The sequence below is a fragment of the Maniola hyperantus genome, chromosome 2 (genome assembly GCF_902806685.2).
Source record: "Maniola hyperantus chromosome 2, iAphHyp1.2, whole genome shotgun sequence".
Lineage (NCBI taxonomy): Eukaryota > Metazoa > Arthropoda > Insecta > Lepidoptera > Nymphalidae > Maniola > Maniola hyperantus.
Window position 1 is genome coordinate 10,202,390 of NC_048537.1, and position 21,684 is coordinate 10,224,073.

Consider the following 21,684-nt stretch of genomic DNA (forward strand, 5'->3'; position numbering starts at 1 on the left):
TTAACTCTATGGATAAACTGTCATGTCAAAAGTACGGTGGTTCACCTTTAAAATAAGCACTAAAATCGTACACTTGTCATGAAATTTGATACAAAAAGTTAAAATGGCGCGTGAGGAGTCCTACCTACCTACTTATCTACTACCTTTACTTTATAATCTTTCAACTGCTTCCAACTTATCTTCCTTTTGGCTTGGAGAGTAAGAAATGTTGATGTACTCTCAAAAAATCGAAAGTAAGTTTCATCCATAGATAAATTAAACATAATTTTTCTTTTTCGTCTAAAGGCTTTAAGGCTTAAGAACCGGAAAAACGATAATGTCAGTTTTACCACGAGGAATTGAATGTTCAAGAGCCGAACCTAGGTACGGGTGTGTGAAAGGCGAATATAGCATCTACTATAAGAGGCCTTGTTACGGCCAGCCCCGTCCTCAGCCATACCAAAAAGAAGTAGCGCCATACTACGGCGCACCAAGCAATGTACCTCGGGAAAGGTAACTTTTAAAAGTCCCAGCAAAATTACTTTGATTTTTCGGTGAACTATACCTACTTATTTTCAATCATCATCATCATCATCAACAACTTATCGCCGGCTCATTACTGAGCACGAGTCTCTTCTCAGAATGAGAAGGTTCTCAGGGTTTGACCAGAGTCCACCACGCTGACCACATATACAGACGTCACACACCTCAAACATGCAGGTTTCCTCATGATGCTTTCCTTACCGTTATGGTAAATAGGCAACTCCGGAAAGTTAGAGGTGCATCCCCGGGATCAAACCCCGGACTCCCGCCTAAGAGGCCGACGTCTTAACCGCTAGGCTATCACTAACTGATGTTTTCAATAGTCCTTTAGATAAATATAATAAGTAATAACTTACATTACAGAAAGCAGTTAATCTGAAGTATTCTGGACCTATATTAACAAAATACATCTACCAAGGTACTTTTTATAACAATCTATATTTCTCATATTATCTTACGTTTTTTTACAGGCCTTGCTGCTACGATTTCCCATGCAAAGCAGACTGCTTCAACCATGGCGCAGCCACGAGACCTAGCGGAAGGTACGCGAGAACAAACTGGTTCCCTGGCGAGTGTTGTCCTACAGTACCTCCGTGCCAAGCCTTTACGTACCCGAACCCACCTTACCATCCCTGCTGTGCCTACACTGTAAACAAATACGTTTAACAATAGGCGTTAGGGCTCTTTTCAGGAGACGCGGCGCGATGTGCGTTGCGTGGTGTTTGTCACATTACTTGCATGCGTCCTTTGCCTACTACTGTAAATAACAGAATATCTTTTTCATTAGTTAGTTGTTTGGAATGTTTAATAGTTGAATTTGAATATTAAAAGGCTTTTCTTTAAAAATCTTTTCTTTATCAGCTACTTATGATAGGTATTTCTGATATGATATTGCTGGTAAGAATAGTAGATATGTTACAGCTAAAATCCGAAAAGCGATAGCATCTAGTTTTAGCCGGCTATAACTAGGTGAGGCCGGTAGCAGTTGGTTAAAAGGTATTTTAGTCCGTACCATTTGGTACGGACTAATCTACATGCCAAATAGAAGTCAAATGCAGTGTAGTCGTACGGTTCTCATTTGAGAACTCACTCGCCATTTTAACTCTATTTGTCAAGTGGCATGTCAAATAAAGTACGGTTCCAAGGTTCACGCAGACCCATGGTTCACCTTTAAAATAAGGTACAAAATCGTACTTTTGACTTGAAAGTTGACATATAAAGTTAAAATGGTGAATGAGATCTCATTTCGTATATACCTACCTATATCTTAGAGTGAAGCCACACAATGCGTTGGCGATGGATAGCGGTGCGGTGCCTGAGCGGTACCTACCACTGCGTCAGCCTACATAGAAATCACTGTACCATCTACAATTGCTACACGATGCGTTACCACGCGTCGTGTGCCACCGCTCGCACGCTCAACGGACTAGGCACGCTCAACCAGTGAGACGAGGCGGGGAGGGGTGGTGCATTGCAACACCATTCTCCAGCATCGTGTGGCCTCAGTCTAATTCATTCATGGCTAAAACTATAGTACGTGACAGGTGGAGATGGCAATCGGGGTGGGGACGCCCTGCACACCCGCACAGCCCCAACGCTAACCCGGTGTGGGATAGCGCGGGTGTTTCCGACCAAGATACATTTTGACAACACAGTATTTGACTTCTAGTTGGCATGTAGATTAGGCCCAGAATGAAATCTGATAACTCCGACTCCACACAGTCTTAGCTGTGCTGCCCTAGAGTGTTTTTGTAAAACTCGAAGCTAGAAGCTCGGGAATGAAGAAACGATGAAGTGAGTCTTGAGCCATGCAACCAGCTAAAATTAGGTGCATCCAAACTTCTGCTTTTAGCCGTAACATAATAGATAGGTACATACACCTAATCCAAACCTAATCGCTCTCTCCCATAGTGAGACTAGTAGATATAATAAAAACTAATTTATTTATAATTTCACGTAGGAGGAAGTGTAGGTAAAACACTAAAAAATTATAAAAAATATAATTTATTTATATTGTTTCGTATCTTATCATAAAATACTTATACCTGTGATACAGAAGGTACTTTTTCTTTATCTTTGTTCTTTTGCTAATAAAAATGTTCATCGTAAATCGTAAGTAAGTACGTAATGTCCCCGCCTGCCATCAGGTGAGCGCAAGGGTGAAGGAAAACATCGTGAGGAAACCTGGATGCCTGATAGTTCTCCACAATTTCTCAAAGGTGTGTGTTGGCGTGGTACACTATGGCCAACACCCTTCTCACTCGGAGAGGAGACCCGTGTTCTGTAGTGATCCGGCGATGGGTTGCTCATGAAGCTCATATTACAATAATTGACCAACAATTGGCTTGACCAGGTTGAATCTTCCGGGATTTATATTGAATCATGTTTCAAAATTGATAAGGCTCTTACAGTGCTCTAATAAGACCACAAGGTAAAAGTTTCTTATGCATTTGAGCATCTTCAGTCGGAGAAGCCTCAACTTTAAGCGAGCTCAGGCTGATCAAACAGATATTATGGCCTATACATAGAACTATATACCTACCTACTGTTCTGTACGAGTTCTATGTATATTAAGTATAATCGGGGTGGGGACGCCCCGCCTCATACCCCGATTGCCATGTCGACCTGTCTGTCTGTATTATATTTATTTTTTATCGATCTTTATTTTGGTGGTACGAATTGAAGCGCGACGGCGAGGATGTCTCTCAAAACCATGCCATTGGTTCGCCAGTGAATCCCGCGCCATATACCTAGGTGTGAAAATATTAGGTCGATGTATAATTTAACTGTTTTTTTTTGTAAATTATTGTTTGTTAGGTATATTTACCTAGTTAAATAGTTAGTGTTTTAGCTAGAAACTCGTGCAAGCCCTTCACAGCTCACGCTACCAACTGTTGGTAAAGTAAGCTGCAGAGGCCGCATACTGACTACAGCTTAGAACTAAGCGAGGGTACAAGATGTCGAATACGATGCCCCGTAGGCTGGCGGTGGTTTCCTAAATCTGTTGCTGTATGCCGCCGTGGGAGCTGGACAAACGTGTTACAGTGTCTACCTGAGAAAAAAATGCTAAGATAGAATAGGATACCTTTGAGTAAATCCTGCTGACTGTTTACAAGAAACATTTTACAATTGTAGTTACATGTATAAAAATAGGTCGGTTAACACCGCCAAATTGACTTTACCGCGCTCTTTTGCTTTGTAAATGTTTCTTCTGTGGTTCGTGAAATTCCACCAATCACGTGCAAGTTGGTACCCGACAAGTTGTCGCGTCTGTAGATACTTATGGCTTAGGTACAAAGTCTGGTCCAGTAGGTATCGAATGAAATAAAACAAAATTCTTGTCTATGGCATACATTTTTTAACCGCCTTTTTAAAATTGGAAATGAATTTTGACAGATTCAGCCGTTAGCTGTTTTGGGTTGTGTTGCAAAAAAGTTAAAATCTCTTGAAAATAGTTAGTTTTAATTTATTGTATATTTATTAGGATTTTTTTAAAGAAAATGTTTCATTGACATGTATTCACACGATTTGAATAATAATCTAAAATAAATAAAGTAGCTATGGGAAGTAATACGAGTAAATCAAGTACAGAGACAGCTGCAGTTTCCCAAAACAACGAATTCGACAAGGACGTAAGCAGCAATCCGGATCCTCGTTCTCCTACGCCTGAAATAACTCGGACTCCACTGCAGGTTCGTATTCAATAAGGAAACGCTATAAATAGGTAGCCAGTTATTAGACTTATTACTAAGGAATCACTTGTTCTTCCCAATTTAGAATCTGGAAGTATTAATTTCAGATTCAGTATCTAAATAGTAACTTCTTTTTAATAGTACTTCTAAATACATATTTTATAACTAGCTGATGCCCGTGACTTCGTCCGCGTGGATTTACGTTTTTCAAAATCCTGCGGGAACTCTTTGATTTTCCGGGATAAAAAGTAGTCTATGTTTTAATCCAGGGAATAATCTATTTCCATTCCAAATTTCAGCCAAATCCGTCCAGTAGTTTTTGCGTGATTGAGTAACAAACATCCACACTTTCACATTTATAATATTATAATAGGTATTATTAGGAATTAGGATAACTACTAAAAATATGGTGTAACTTTTGCACCCCTCAATGCCAGTTTTATAATAGAGAAAATCTAAATATAGCAGTACCTATACTATAAAGCCTGTTGTACTGGTGCATTTGACTAAAATGGCATGTCTGAAGTCAATTTAGATTTTCGACCTAATTTAATTTAGTTATTTATACATAGAATAAATTGTAATTTGTCTCTCCTACAACAGCAATCTCTAAACTATGGCCATGGATATAGATGACAAGATATGGTCAAGCGAACAAATTTATCACAGTTTAGAAACCAAATAAATCAGTGCCACCTCTTTGATACTAATGAACAACCCGTTTAAAATCCAGATGTCACTGAGGTTGCATTGGTGCATAAGCTCCAATGAGTTGGTGCCATTTTGTTTTTTTTCAATAACCCCATACAAAGTAATATATAAGTCAATGACTATGGCCCTTATTATCTAACTAAAGAGATTAAACCAATAATTTCTAGGTAATTAAATTGTAAATTAAAGACTCATTTTATTTTTTTATCTTATTTACAGAATAAAAATGGTGCAAAGCATAATATAACTAAGAATGTTGACCTGAGAAAAACATTTGAAAGTAATACAGCAGAAGGAAAACTTATTCATAATAACCCAATTCTATCCGCAGTTATAAAAAATCATTTGCAGTCCTACGATCCTCGGTCCCCAACACATGACTTTGAAAGGACTCCTATAGTTATAACAAATAATATTGACGAAGACACAAAAAAAAGACTCCATAAACTTGAGGACAATACTTGTGGAAGCCCATGTCTTAATAATGATAGTATTGACAATAACACTTATGATTCTTCTTTTGAAGTAGAACAAGAAAGTCCAGATTTAGTACTTCCTAAAAAATTATATGATAAATTCATTGACTTGGCTCTTAATGACACACTTAAGGAAACAGATGAGCCATTAGGATCATCAACTGCTTCCAATGAAGTCATTGAAAATGAGTTGTCATCTAAGCCTACCACACTGTTGGAAACTGATTTTGAATATGTGAAAACTGAAAAAGAAAAGTCACAGGAATACAATGGGGAAATTGAAACTGTTGATGAATGTATACAGATATCCGAGAATGTCAAAAATATTCCTTTGTTTAAAATTATCACAGAGGACCCTAGGTCTCCATCTATAGGTATTGAAAGAACTCCAATTATTGTTGCCAAAAAGGAAGACACACTTGGTGATGGTAATGTTGAGGAAATGTCAGATAATTCATTGATTAAAGCATTACAAAACACAAACACTGAACTCAGACAAAGCAATGTTCCAGACAAGTACTCTGAAGGTATTCTTATTTATGAGGACGAATCTGACTCTCTAAATGATACACCTAAAAAATCTAAGTCAGCAAGCAGCAGTGGACCTAGAACTCCATTATCATGCATGAAAAATAAAAATGATGCAGCTCATAGATCCAAATCAAGTAATACTTTGTACGATACCAAAAATAAAGACAAGTTACAAAAAAGAGTTTCTCATATTCCAAGATTGAAGTCTTTGATCAATCAACCCAAGTATGGTCACTCAGGAAGCAGTGTATCACTGAAGAATGCAACTAAACCTGCTATTAGTGGTGACTGCGAGAACACTCCACCACACTCTCACCGAGACAAATGGGACAAAGATAATAGTATTGTACTGTGAAATTTGTTTTTGATAGGTCAATATACTTTTTGAAAAAACTTAAAAACTCAATTTAATGTATTCTTCTAAGTAAATTGTAAGCATTTCTCTTTTGGAAGAATTTTCTGATTCATCTTAATGATAGCAATAATAATAAAATTGATCTAATAATATAGATCAAAATAGGCACCCAAATGAAACCTCTTTTTTGGAAGTCTAATAGAAGTTAAAAACTTAAAAATGAGTTTCTGTTTTAAAATTTAACACAATAATACAGATTGAATACTCAAAATTTTTAACAGTAGGTAACATTCTTTATGCATTTTCGTACTAAGGCTTAAATAAGTAAGACAATTAGTACAAATAAATACATTTGACATCAACTAAACTGTATTTTCATAATTAATTATAACTGTAATCATTAATTAATTTTGTGAAATTACTAAAATTATTAACTGTGTATTAGTTGTAATGGTTATCCAGTATCCACAATAAATATTTTACCCTACAATTACATATTTATTTAATTTTATTAATACCTACGCTTAAGTTATACTTACGACAACTTATAAGATTAATCCTACATACCTACTGCCTATGCATATTATATTATTATCAAAAATAAATTATTTCTGTGATTATTAGATAGCGGGTCTTCCAAAATACGTATAATCCAAGTCCTTTGTTATACCCATTTTAAATTATCTAAACTAAAAAGTACGTCATTATGATACGTTACAAACCAGTATTTCATAGAATATCGCAAAGTGCGCGTTTTGACGTTTGATAAAAAGTTACTGATCAAAGATCAAATATTCTGAAATTGTACACAATCGCTCAGTACCCTATCCGCGGAATGAAAGTAGTATAGCGCGCTCTTTGTTTGGCCCTATCATTTGTATGCGCGCTATACTATCTTCATTCCGCGAATAAGTAAGAATCTAATGTCATCGTTTACCACAATAGCACTATAGTACGCGCCAAGTCAGGATGGCAATCGGGGAAACGATCCGCACGCCCACACCGACTTAATGCGGGGGGTGTGCAGGGCGTTCCCTCCCCGTTTGCCATCTCGACCTGTCGCGTACTATACACACATACCATTTTTTTTAAATAATTATAAAAAATTGGGTCAAAATAAAACAAGATTTTTCTACAACATTTAATTCACACAAATACTTAATCTAACAGATAATGGTAGTATTATAATATTACATAGACTTATTTTTACTGTCTTTTTACAAAAACTTCAGACGCGAAACCGTTTGATTCTTACAACGCACGTGTTTAATTAACATCATTTGAAACTTGAAACCGCTTCTTAAGTTTTTGTGGTCCGACTATAAATATTTACTATTCATAATAGTTTAAATAATATAACATCTTTTAAACCTAGTACCTATTACTTCTTTATAGCAATCAATTTAAATTGACTGTTGAATATTAAAAAAGCGTTAATGAAATAGCAAGTCATAACAAAACAATTGACGGAATGGTTTAGAAATCAGAAAAACATTATTATTATTTCAAGTCACAATATTAAATAATTGTATTTATTTACCTACCATACCATTACACACAAAAATAGTTTTATTAGGTGTTATGATTTGTATACAAAAGAAAAGTTAAAGTATTTTCACTGATAAGTACAATCAACTGGGCAGCGCAGACTTGTAATATTATTCATCAACTCCTTACAGACCACGAAGGGCTAAAACATAAAACAGTTGTTCAAATAATAATCTATACTAGGTTATATGATAATTTGCGAGTTTATGTGTAAAATAGGTATTTGAGAAATTCTTTCACTATTTAACAGGTACATCCAGGCTATATAAATTGTGTACATAAATATTAAAAACCGGGCGAAGTCAGGGCGGGCCGCTAGTAATTAATAAATATTTAACACTAGCTGACCCACCCTGGCTCCGCTCGAGTTCAGTTTTCGAAAATGGGTAAGTACTTAGTTATTACTTTATTTTTAACCGAAAACCCAAATCTACGCAAATATATAATTTTCAAGGATAGTTGAGTTTTTTTTAAATCCAGATACAAGTTAGCGCTTGGCTGCAAGCTCATCTGGTAGTAAGTGATGATGCAGTCTAAGATGGAAGCGGGCTAACCTGCTAGGTGATTCGCTAACTCAGTGTCTAACACTGAATGATAGCCACCGAAGTTGGTTGGTTCTACATTGCTGCTTCACTGGTTAGCGAATCACCCCGCTGGAACGGGAATGGCAGTTTTTATCAAACCCATGCCAATTTGATTTCTACACGGCATCGTACCGAAACGCTAAATCGGTTGGTGGCACGGCTTTGCCGGTAGGGTGGTAACTAGCCACGGCCGAAGCTTCCCACCAGACCAGAAATTTAGAAATTAAAAAATTCCAAACCCCTGCCAGGAATCGAACCCGGGACCTCCCACTAATAAAACCACAGCACTTACCACTGCGTCAGGGAGGTCGTCAAAATAAGTCTAGTATACAACAATATAAGGTTTCCGCCATAAAATCCTAAATTGTGCAAGGAGATTTAATAAACGAGTGACAAATACGATCGATTAACATTTCTACACTTGCATGAAAGGCGAATTTAGTTCTACGATAAATGTTCTTTGCTAATCTGTGCTTCTACCATATTTACATTCTAATGCGGTTTTGCTCCACCTGCTAATAGAGAGAGCCAGCGCTTGCCAGATCTTGCTTATATTATAAAAGCTGAAAGTTTTTCTACGTATTATCCCCAACACTATGAGGAACGATTATTTTGATGTTTGTTTGGCTCTTGGTGGCTTTGGGAGATAACAGGTTCGAATTCTTTCATATTTTCTTCGGAGTAGTATTAGCAATTACGTCATGCATTGCCAGATACTTAGTGTCGTGGGAAACCCTGCCAGACATCCTTAAACGTTAATAATTTATTAAACTTTAAAAATGACTGGCAGGGGGGTTGCCACCATATTAAGTGTCTGGCAATGCGTGAAGTTAATATAGCCCTCATCCCATAAAGAAACAGAGAGTGCGCCATACCTAACTTCATTCCGCGGATAAGTTAGTACTTATAGCGCTCTCTCTGTTACGTACCCATACAAATGATAGAGCCAAACAGAGAGCGCTCTTTTAACTTCATTCCGCGGATAAGGTAGGTATAGCGAAGATCTTTAAAGAACTTCCGTGACGGTCAAGCGGTTTAACGTCAAGCACATTGATTTGTTTTGCTATAATAATCATCAAGCTAATAATCAAGCTGCTTGATGCGCCCGTGAAGCCGCTTGATTAAGCAAACGTCACTTTTCTCATATAGACTGTCCGAACGTCGCGTAAAGCAAAAATATGAAATCGCATCAATCACGCGTCAAGCATGGAAATGCTTGACTCGAGCATCAAGCTAACTTTGTAAACGGTCAAAATGCTTGGTTCCAAGCCTGACCGTCTCGGAAGCTATTAACGAATAATAGAACTAAATTCGCGCTTTGATTACTTAATCTTAATTTATGTATTATATTTTATCAGTTACTCATAATATTATATGCACTAATTTAAGATGATCATCGTGTTAGGGTTAATAGCTAGCTGAACGTTAAATAGATTGCATGAAACAAAAATTACTTTTGTGACATTTTATACTACAGGAGGTGCCTACTAATTAATGTAAATATCCTTTGGCACTTCAATATAATTTAACTAAATAAAAGTCGGCAATAAAATTTTAGTCTGGCTTTTTTTTAACAGCTAAACTACACTATTCCTAATTTACACTCCCGTAAAATAAAAGTTTTTTTTTAATTAATCGCACAAAATGTAAAAAAAGTTTTTTTATTCTGCTACAGTCCCACGATTGCATTGCATCAACAATGTTAAAACGCAAACCATTTTCAATCATAAAAATCAATCAAAATATACGGAACTTTTGAGAACTTTTAAGTGCCGAAGGTGTGCAATATTGCAACAGTATGTTTTAACAAAAATCATACTTCACATAATATCAGCTATGTACTTTTGTATTTAATTCTTACTAGGTTTAACCGGGATAAAATCCTTAACAACTACTTAATGTGCAAAGGAGATTTAAAGTTTAAGCGAGTAACGCGATCGATATTTTATAATTTTTATAGTGTTTTACCTACACTTCAAGGAAATTTCTAAATAATTTTAAATACATATCAAAAATTACGGACCGGCAGGATTCGAACCCGCAGTGTCTCGTGGGATCGCGCGACGCTCTGACCGCTAAGCTACGGTTCGCATGTACATACTTGCATGTAGGTACGGTAAGCATGTATTTAAAATTATTTAGCGATAAATATTTCTACGCAGGTACATAAAAGGTGTCAATAATTTTATGGGTTTTAAGCCAGTATGTATTAGCCCGCAGTATATGCCTATACATATATAAATGCGATACAACATTTTCTACCAATGCGAAAAGTATAATAAAGCCATGTATTCACTGAGAAACAATATTGTCTATAAACTCTGTTTCTGTAAACACAGTGTTTATTGGAATGTTTCCCCATCGCAAGCGGGCAGCACAGAAACAAATCAGTTGCGCAAGAGGTGCATGCGAGCGTGGACGCGTGTTTCATTTGTTTTTAAACATGGCTGTAGTGTGGGACGTCGAAACTGTTTTTAAATTCATAGAAATGTTTGAGAAAAAAATGTAGGCACCACACAACAACACTACGTGACCTAAACAAATGTGGATGGCAGAATTTCCGAAACCTGGTTGACCGTGATGTTTCAGAAACTGTGTAACCGAAACATTGTTTCTCAGTGAAAACATGGCTTTATGTAATTAATGTTACTAAAATAATATAAAACCACCTATGAACAGTGTGTAGGTACGTTTTAAAAAATAAGTAGAGATTTAATTTATAATGACGTGTAAGGCGATAGTTTTGTACTCAATAATATTGTTGTAATATAGAAATTGGGGCATTAATAAATAGGAACACTTTTATATTTACCACTTCTTAATTATGAAGGTATATCATCCTAATATTATAGAAAGAGAAAATTCGAGGGAAAACGTCAATGGTGTGTATTCTATTGTACACAAATATCAAAACCGAACCAAGACCTGTTATTTATTTCACATCAGAGAAATCTCTGATGTGAAATACAATGTACAAACTACAGTACGCGGCAGAAAGTAATGTACATCGACCTTTAGAAGGAGATAGCAGATTTGTAGAGCATTGTCGCGACAAAACGTCATATAGGTATGAGTGACATAGACAACGCTCTACAAAGCCGAAATGTTAATCTAAAGGCCGATGTACATTACTTTCTGCCGAGTACTGTACAAACGAACAGGCACCAACGACAGACAGTATTTACTAAGGTCGGGTACAGTCTCTAGTACAGACAGCGAACGAGGGGCAGCCAAGGCGATAGCGAACAAGGCGATAAAGAATGATAGCGAACGAGCTTGTTCCATATTAGTCTTCGTTCTTTTTCAGCTGCGTTCCGCCGCGCGTCGGTACATTAGATTTGGTAATGTTCAGTCTTAGGGCGATTACGCACTGCATGCGATCCGAATCCGCTTAGTAGATTAGTCATAAAACTATTTGTATGGTAGCTTACACGCTAGATCCGACTTCCGTCATCCGAGTTCTCTTCATCATCCGTGAGAATACCTTGGATGTGCCTCGGATTCAAATCGGATATAAGTGAATTAGCTTGGATTTGGACCAGAGATCGGATTATTGCGTAAGCAATATCCGAGTTCGCTCAGAGTTTTTTATATCCATATGTTCACGGACTCGGATAGTATGAGTACGTATCCGCTTAGGGACACGACAAGCGAAGGCGATAAAGCGTGTGGTGTTTGTCGAAACTCACTATTAAAACCATCCTATAGCTTACCCTTGTTCGTTCTATCTGTACCGGCCATAGCATGAAGTATGTAAAAGTTTCTGAATGTTGTCTTGAACTGCTTGTTACATGGCTTTAATACAATAGTCATAGATTTGCATTTGCCCTTACTAATAAAAATATCTAGCCACTGCTTATACTTGGCTTATATAATGCATAATTTTGAGAACTTACTCACCATATTTGCTCTGTGTCAACTGTCACATTTTATTAGTCTTGTCTCCAATCAAATGTTACAGATTACACATTGTGCCAAAGTGTAAACAGAGCTTATAAAGTATATAACAAATTTATTTTTGAAGGTTACAAAACATCATAACAGGAGTTGTATTTTTTAGATGTAATAATCCATATCCATACTAATATTATAAATGCAAAAATGTGTTTGTCTGTCTGTCTAGCTAGCTAGCCTTTCACGCCCATCCGTTCAACCGATTTTGACGAAATTTGGTACAGAGATAGCTTGCATCCCGGGGATGGACATAGGCTTTTATCCCGGGAAATCAAAGAGTTCCCACGAGATTTTTGAAAACCTAAATCCACGCGGACGAAGTCGCGGGCATCATCTAGTGCTTAATAAATGAATGACTTCTAATATTAATGGAATGCGAATGTTATTTTCTTACTTAAATAAAAGCAAGTCGTGATTTAAAATTATGCATTTTTGAACTTAATTATTAATATTACCTACCTGAGATTATATTTTTTTATAAGAATAAAATAATTATTTCACAAAATGAAAAATATTACTTTTATGTAGGTATGTTTTGTTGTGTCTATTCAAAATTACAAACAAAAATTAATTCATTCTGTTCATAAAATTTAAAACACGTGTCTCAAAGTCAGTCAAAAATGTTTACCAATTATAAGAATAAGACACAAAACAAACAACAAGTGCTAGGCTCAATGCATATTGGCGCGGCTGCGGATCGATACGTTTTACTAAAGTTTTTTAAAGTAAACTTGACTTTATCTCCACTATGTGTGTATCTTGGTGTGAAGGAAAGAAGAATCACGACCAACAAAAGTGTTTGCGCAAAATATATTACGTAGAAGACTTCGGTTTATTTAAAGTTTTATAAATGACACGATGCTGCACTTAGCAACTCCTCTGTCGCAATACGCGTTAAGCCTTAGAGCGTTGCATATAAAACATACGTTAAACAAACATACGTATGCATACGAAAACTAATCGAATATGAATTCGATTAGTTTTCGTAAAAGTACGATTCGTAGTTGCCGTCATACAAAATTTACGTACACTTGTGCACTAATTTGACTCGTATTTTGACGGAACCGTATAAATACGAATCAAATTAGTGCACAAGTGTACGTACATTTTGTATGAGGGCCACTACGAATCGTATTTTTACAAAAACGAATCGAACATGAATGATTGTACAAACACCCTTACAATCGGAGAATGACAGGGTAAACAAGCATTTTTGTTAATTAGTAGCAATTGGCACGCATGCTGTTCACTCCTGTGCCTGTGGTGCACCTGGTCCTGAAATAAATTACCAATGCACAATGTTATAAAAATCCAAACATATTAATCACAAGGAAAACAAGTACCTAAACAATGTTCTATCTAAATGGCCTGCAGTGGCCACATTCTAAATTGTTCATGTTAAAAAAGTAGTCACAAAATAATATACATATTAGCTAGACTTAACAAAGTGATAATTAAAGTTGTGTTAGTCTTTCATACATGGCGCTAGATAGGGAAAACCGGCCAAGTGCGAGTCAGACTCGCGCATTTATGGTTCCGTACTACAATCGTATTTTATCAACATTGGGCACGGTAAATCAAAAACTATTACGCCTAAAAATAAATAAAAATCTGTTTAAGAATGTACAAGTAAAGCCCTTACATATGATACCCCACTTGGTATTGAAAATTGAAAATAGCAATATTTGATCATGAACACATTTTAATCTTTTTCGTGTGATGTAACCACAAATTCACAGATTTCAGATTTTTCCCCTTATGTCTGTTATAAGACCTACCTTCCTGCCAAATTTCATGATTCTAGGTCAACGGGAAGTACCTTATAGGTTTCCTGACAGACAGACAGACAGACAACAGTGATCCTATAAGGGTTCCGTTTTTCCTTTTGAGGTACGGAACCCTAAAAATGGAGAAGTCTAGAGGAGGCCTATGTCCAAAGAGGACAACCTGATCTGTAAAGTGTAAATTGCTGGTGTTACCAATTTTTAGAATAAATACATATGTAGGATAGGGTAATTAAATAATAGGAAATAAGAAATTGGTAATACGGTTAGTTAGTAATATATGATGTATAACTATTGTATCAGAGAATATCTATTTTATTTATTTATTTAGTCTTTCATATGAAATCCACGTTTAGCCCAGGCGATTTATGCAAAAATGAAAAGGGGGGAAGCCGAATTCCTAGGGGTAGGGACTTTTGAGGATATACTTCTAAGTTCCTAAAGGACACTTGTGCCAAAAATCAAAACTACGTTATTTATTTTGAGGTTAATGTTTAACCTGCTCGTACTAATTTGGGTATATTACCGTTAGTTTGCACAAAAAATGCACCATTAAACATGTGAATATTGTTTTGTTGAATTTTCGTTCGCCCTGCAGATGAAAATTGTATAAATTCTTCAACTGAGTTCAAGATTTAATTGAGTCAAAGGAGTTTCTATGACAATGCAAACGCAATAGGCTACTTGACTCTTTTTTTAAGTTGGTCTTAAATGGTTAATGGCCCCGATTCTCTAGTCTCTCTCTAAACTAAATTTAGAGTATCTGCATCCTTTTCTTTTTACTAATGCTAAAAAAGAAACGGAACATGACTTTCACATTTAAAGACTCTAAATTTTAGTGCACAATACAAATTTAAACAGTAGGTTCGCGAGTGCATGCTAAAATCACGGGTTTTACCATCTAAAAATTAAATTTAGAAATGTCAAACTGCTTCTGTCCTTTTCATATTACAATAGTAAGAAGAAGGTGCGAATACTCTAAAATTAGGTTGTGCTTAGAATCGGTGCCAATGTGGCTAATTCCGTTGTACACAATCTCTAAACTAAACTAAAATGGCACCTCTAAATCTATTGCTATCCCTTTCATAATGTTGCTTGCGGAAAAGAATAGCACTAGGTTTGGAACTGTTAATTTAGTTTAGTTTAGAGATTGTGTACAAGAGAATTGGCCCCAATATTTGTCCTATTATATCAAAAAAATTAACACTATATTTTTTTGCGCCCTAATAACCGTAAAACTTTAATTTAAAAATATATTTTTCTTAGACAAGTGAAAACACTGGTCGGCCATGTTTGGCCGATAGATTATCTGTGCTCTGACGTCATGCATTTGTAAACAACAGCATAACCTCCCAAAGTTTAATAAACATGACTTCTATACTAGTTTACATGAAAAATATAGTAATTATCGTTATTGTATCATCCGAGAAAGTAAAAAACGCATCGATAAAGACCACAGGAAAGTTGTGGATTAGAGTGCCCAGTGAAATAAATATACGTAACACGCAAAGACTTGCTTAAAGGGATCCTATATGACTAACGACTTCAACCCAAATTTATTTTTGCAAAGATCACTTTGTTGTAAGTCTTACTTAATAACTTATTCAATTTATAAAGAGAAAACGATATTTTTTTACGTTTACTATGAGTTTTTAGAAATATATAAAAACTAGCTTATGCACGTGACTTCGCCCGCGTGGACTTCATAAATTTCAAACCTCCATTTAACCCACTCAGGGGTGGAATTTCAAAAAATCCTTTCCTAGTGGATACCTTCTCTTTACCTACAAAGAACACACCCACCAAATTTCATGTATCTAGGACCAGCTGTTTAGGCTGTGCATTGAGATATAAGTTAGTCAGGACTCTAAATTTTATATATATGGATACTACGTTAGTCCCCGCGTGACATAGGGATGACATTTCTTTGTTTACATATTTAAAGACGTCACATCATGGCTGACAGCGTTTTCTGCGTTTCAAATAAAAATAAAAACTGAATTTTTTTAAATTGGATTTATATATCCATCCTGCGTTTTTAATAATTGTTATTGATATATTTCGTTGTCTTAAGCAAAATACTATAATAAATAATCATTTATTGGACGAAATTAGATATGAGTCAAGTAGCCTATTTGATACATTAACAGAAACAGAGTTTTTAACAATATGTTTTTACGTAAATGTTTCGTAGCTACAAACTGTTGTAACTGGATAATGACACGTACCTAATTTACGAGACCTATTCTACACTTTTACATTAAAGTTATGTACCTACCTACATTTCAGATTATTAATATTTATGTTAAGTAGAGTGCCACTCAACATAATATTATCTTATCTGCAAAATAAAGTGACAACTTTTTGTTGGGACAAAACAGCCAAAGTCAATTAATTCTACACCTGCACCTCGATTGCGGGAAAACTGCATCAATCATCATTACAATCGCAATCGTTGTGATTGGCTGAATTTATGGTATTCTTGTTGCAACAATACCTGCATTGTAGCCAATAGTAAGCGAGCATCAACCAATCAGAGATGATTGCGATCGTGACACAGAAGTAAATGCAGTAAGGCATTTGTTGCAAAAAACGTTTTAGCTTAAAAAGACCCTGACACCATAAAATCCTTACATAGTTTTTAACTGAGTAGGTCATTTGTTTTTGATAATATAATATGAGTTACAGGCTTTGTATTGTGCATACAAAATTACCTCTCACGCGCCATTTTAACTTATGTATCAATCGTCACATCAACTCTTCAAAAAGTACAGTAGCCGGCAAGAAATATTGTACCTACGTACATCGACCTTTAGAATGAGATTTCTACTTTGTAGAGCGTTCTCTGTCACTCATACCTATGTGACGTTTTGTCGGTCTCAACGACAGGGACAACGCTCTAAAAAATCACTAAAGGTCTTTCTAAAGGTCGATGTACGATATTTTCTGCCGCGTACTGTACGATTTTAAAGGTGAACCGAACCATACTTTTGACATGACAGTTGACCCATAGAGTGAAAATGGCACGTGAAAAGTCATTTTGTACGGATTATATTTTGTATCAAGTATATCAAATTATATTAGCACTCTGAACTTACGAATGTTATCTAAGCTATATAAAAGTCTTTTTGAAGTGAAAACATCTTTATGGATGTTGGCCGATTTCAGGACGGGTAAAACCTCAAGGTCGCATCACCGACATGCTAATCTTATTAAGCTTTTTAATTTTTTAGGGTTCCGTACCAGAAGTGTGCCAACGGGAACCTATCACTAAGCCTCCGCTATCCGTTCGTCCGTCCGTCAGCGGGCTGTATCTCGTGAATTGTAATAGGTAGAGTTGAAATTTTCACAGAATGTGTATTTTTATAATGCCGCTATGACAACAAATGAGAGCAGATGTTGGTCTGGACTAATGCTTTAGGCCATGCTCAGCAACACACAACAACAACACTTCATGCCGTGTGTTGGTAAAGTGTTATAAAAAAAATACTAGTTTAAATAATAAATTTTATATTTTGGGGGGGTTTAGAGCAAAAATGTTTTATCATAATTTTAAAGGAGAAGCTTTTAATTAGCATGCTAAAAATAACACTATTTTTAAACAAATGCATCAACATACCTGATTCTTTCTCCACTATATTCTGAAAAATGAAGTCGCGTAGCTCAGAATAAGCTTTAGTCAATTTGGCATTTACAATGATAATGTGAAAGTTTCCAGGCTCCCTACCTGAAATAATACAGGATGAAACATTATTTTATTTATATATATAGTATATTTCTACGGCTATACTCACGTATCCAGTCGACGTTAGCCCGACTAGTTTCGAACCCAACTGGCTGTGCGGGCAGAGGCACGCGAGGCGCGCAGTCTCAAGCGCGGCGCGTGCGCGAACTGACCCCCTTGAAAAAGGACACCGGATGGGTTCGAAACTAGGCGCGCTAACGTCGACTGGATTTGTGTGTAATATAGCCGTAGAAATATACTATATATAATGGAAATCACTCACAATAGTTTAAACGCTAAATTATTTTATTTTTTATGGAAATTTATACTAATAAATAAAAGTGTCTAAATATATAAAAGGAAAGGTGACTGACTGATCTATCAACGCACAGCTCAAATAACTGGACAGATCGGGCTGAAATTCGGCATGCAGATAGTTGTTATGATGTAGGCATCCGCTAAGAAAGAATTTTTGAAAATTCAACCCCTAAGGGGGTGATAAAGGGGTTTGAAATTTGTGTAGTCGCGTCGCGTCGCGCGTCGCGTTAGATTAGAATAGATCATACCATACACAATTTCTTGACGGGCTGTTTCAAGCCTCTTTGTTAATGCATCTTCATCTTCAGTGTTACGGCCTCGTAAACGTCTCTCCAACTCTTCAATAGACGGTGGCATCACAAATACAAGCAGTGGATCTAAGTCCGTACGCTTGATCTGTTTCACGCCTTCAATCTCGATGTCAAGAATGCAGACCTTGCCTGTACGACGGACATCTTCTACTGCACGTTTACTGAAATCAGTACCCTTATTATAAATGCGAAAGTGTGTTTGTTTATTGGTTTGTCCTTCAATCACGTTGCAATGGTGCAACGGTATGACGTGATTTTTAGCATGGGTATTAGATAGACCTGGAGAGTGACATAGGCTACTTTTTATCCCAGGAAATCACAAAAATCTCTGGGCTGGTTTCCGCACTTAAACGTTTCCGTCTATTGCGCGTGTATTGCCCCTCCCCCTGAAGTCTTCACTCCAGCCATCCAAGCTTGCTCCAGAAGCCGAGTAGACCGCCCAGGTTTCCGAGGGCTTCATGGAGTGAGGTCGGAGAACCCAAATGGCGTTCGCGTTGTTCTGCTACGCTCGTGTACTCTAGGAGCACGTGCGTCGGTGTTTCATCGACCTCCATGCAGGCCCTAAACAAAGGACTGTCGGTGACACCTACAATGAAACGAAGGTGTTTGTTTAGTGGGCCGTTATGAGTCCCACCACCTTCCTAAGTTTACCTCTGTCCAGGTGGAGTAGTTTGTTAGTTTGCCATTTGTCTATGTTGGGGAAAGCCTCTTTGGCTTGCCTGCAGTCTGTTGTGTTTATCCATAGTTGGGAATGCTTTTTTAGTGTTAGTTCATGCAACCAGGTTTTATACTCACTGAAGGGTATGGGTACGATAGGTTCTGGCCCGATCACCTTCAATGTCGTAGCCTTTCGTGCTAGTGCGTCGGCCGCCTCGTTTCCCTGGTCTCCATCATGTCCTTTGACCCACCTTAGGGTGATGTAGTTTGACATGGCGAGTGCTTCCAGAGTCTTGTGGCAGTCTTGTATGAGTTGTGAGGTCGACGAGAATCTAGCCAAGGCTTTAAGAGCAGCTTGGCTATCAGAGTTAATGTTAATCTTAAAGTTTGTTACCTGTCGATTGGTTAACCACTAGGTTATCACTGCTTAGATGATTACAATCAGTTAATAAGCAATGACTTGTTGAAGCATGAACAACATGTTGTTTGTTGGCATTAGGCCAAAAGTTGACAAGCACATGGCCAGACAATCTATTTACCTGGTTCCATACATGTTTCCACTGAATGTTGCAGTTTCTATGAATTCACCTCTTTCAATAGCCGCTTCCATATCTTCTTTGGTAGTAAAGTGATAGTGAACACCATTCTTTTCCCCTGGTCGTGGACCGCGGGTTGTGTGTGACACACTGAACCCGAATTTATCCGGAAACTCTTTCAGAAGACGCTTTAATAAAGTGCTTTTCCCAGAACCCGAAGGTCCACACAATACCAAGGGTCGAGGACCTTTTTGCACCATTGTGGCAAAGGCTGAGGAAAAATACTTTCATTAGCCGGAAGCCGCATAACACACCAATCCATATTTTATAAAATAGGCATGTCTAACCTTTAAGGAAATACGTGGTTGATTATATATAGGTAGGCTATAGATTTATTATATATTATATTTTGCTTAATTTATTATTTAATGTAGAGTTTCTGTCGATGTCGATTTTTAGTCGCACCAAATAAGACCAAAGAGTATATAATCACTAGACACTACGTGAATTAGACTAAAAAAGTATAGGTACCTAGGTACTTCTTAATTATTTATTAAAATGTAAACACTTGCTGAGTGCTGATGCTTCACATCACAGAGTACTTTTTACATATTTCACATATTAGTATATTATCTATGCGGCTTCACAAGGAACAACAAGGACCAGGCTATGTTTTCTAAACTAGTTTTACGGCTCTGGGTTCTTCGCTGGGTACCTCTTAACTCTTTGGGTGACTGGTGCGTGACTGATGACTCTTTTGAGACCATTTCGTGATGATTTCGTGACTCTTTTAAACAAGATTCTGAAACGTACTGATTATATACTCTTTGGTCTTATTTGGTGCGACTAAAAATCGACATCGACAGAAACTCTACATTAAATAATAAATTAAGCAAAATATAATATATAATAAATCTATAAATATTCTATAAATAAGATTGTAGAATATTTATTATAACAGACGTCAATGAACCTCAGACTATAAAAAACAAGTATGGTACAACCGAAATAATACGAGTAGTGACACCAGAAAAGTATAATAATCACACGAATTTGTTACCTACTTGTATAACTTTACATTGGCACGTCTTATTGACACATTATTACTACAACTCACAACATTATTACTACAGTAAAACAATTTGTACGCTCTCTGACCAACCAAACACCACTGGGCACTGACTGACTGTATTAATTAATTATGTTGCGTCGTGATGCTCGTGACGCCCCACTTTTGCCCTCCTCATAAATCTTAAGTTTATCAATTAATTTCATATTATTTAAACTTTGACAATAAACTTAAACTTAGATGTTAAAAATATACATATTATTATGCGCATATTATAATCTGTCTTGCATCGTGGCGACAACAAGTAAGCCCAATCCAGGTCCGCCGACAGAATCAGAAGGTCTGGCGCATAATGTACTCTGTGGTCTGTAAAAAAAGTAGATGATTACTATGCAACTATGGGTCACAGCCGTAGAGAGAGTAATAAAGGTAGGTTGAAGTACTGTATAATCGCGTATGAGATAGCGATACCACGACGTAACGATGAATAACACGACAATTATTACCATTGTTTAGTAGTCAATATTTGTATTAACCGATCAACAATATTTGTATTAAACGTTTTTTATGTGAAAACAAGTAAATAAATAATGATAAATACAATTACGCCACGAATTCTCAAAATTTGTTTTGCAACAAAAGTTGCATTCCTTGTATGTATTCTTGAAAATAACCAGTTTACACGATAAGGGACAAAAAATAGGTTAGCTGCGTCTCTGTTTATCACATTAGTAACTCTTTTTAGTGTATATGAGAAATCAAACGTTCCTGTATCTACCTTTATTACGCTATCTACGGCCACAGCTGTTTACAGGAAAAGACTATTGAGCGATTTCTTTTTAGCTTTTAATGTTTTTTATTAACCATAAAGTATTTAACTACAAAGAAATATAAAAATGATTATTAAAACTT

The 21,684-nt window shown here is 36.5% G+C and overlaps 2 protein-coding genes across 3 annotated transcripts; one reads left to right on the forward strand and one right to left on the reverse strand.

The window, feature by feature from the left end:
• The first annotated feature begins 3,850 nt into the window (after positions 1-3,850).
• Positions 3,851-6,777, forward strand: LOC117987882 (cell division cycle-associated protein 3-like). The gene is made up of 2 exons (XM_034974951.2): positions 3,851-4,214; positions 5,145-6,777. Exons 1-2 carry the CDS (start codon positions 4,083-4,085, stop codon positions 6,285-6,287), a joined length of 1,275 nt encoding a protein of 424 aa, XP_034830842.1. The 5' UTR covers positions 3,851-4,082; the 3' UTR covers positions 6,288-6,777.
• A 637-nt stretch (positions 6,778-7,414) lies between these two features.
• Positions 7,415-20,283, reverse strand: LOC117987891 (guanylate kinase). 2 transcript variants are annotated; one of them, XM_034974960.2, is made up of 6 exons: positions 20,051-20,283; positions 19,707-19,974; positions 18,448-18,671; positions 17,777-17,884; positions 13,556-13,648; positions 7,415-7,977 (listed from the first exon to the last, which is right to left on the reverse strand). In XM_034974960.2, exons 2-5 carry the CDS (start codon positions 19,961-19,963, stop codon positions 13,620-13,622), a joined length of 618 nt encoding a protein of 205 aa, XP_034830851.1. In that variant the 5' UTR covers positions 19,964-19,974; positions 20,051-20,283; the 3' UTR covers positions 7,415-7,977; positions 13,556-13,619. The 2 variants fall into 2 exon arrangements, with proteins under 2 accessions (XP_034830851.1, XP_034830859.1); XM_034974968.2 differs by lacking the exon at positions 13,556-13,648.
• Between the last annotated feature and the right edge of the window lie 1,401 nt (positions 20,284-21,684).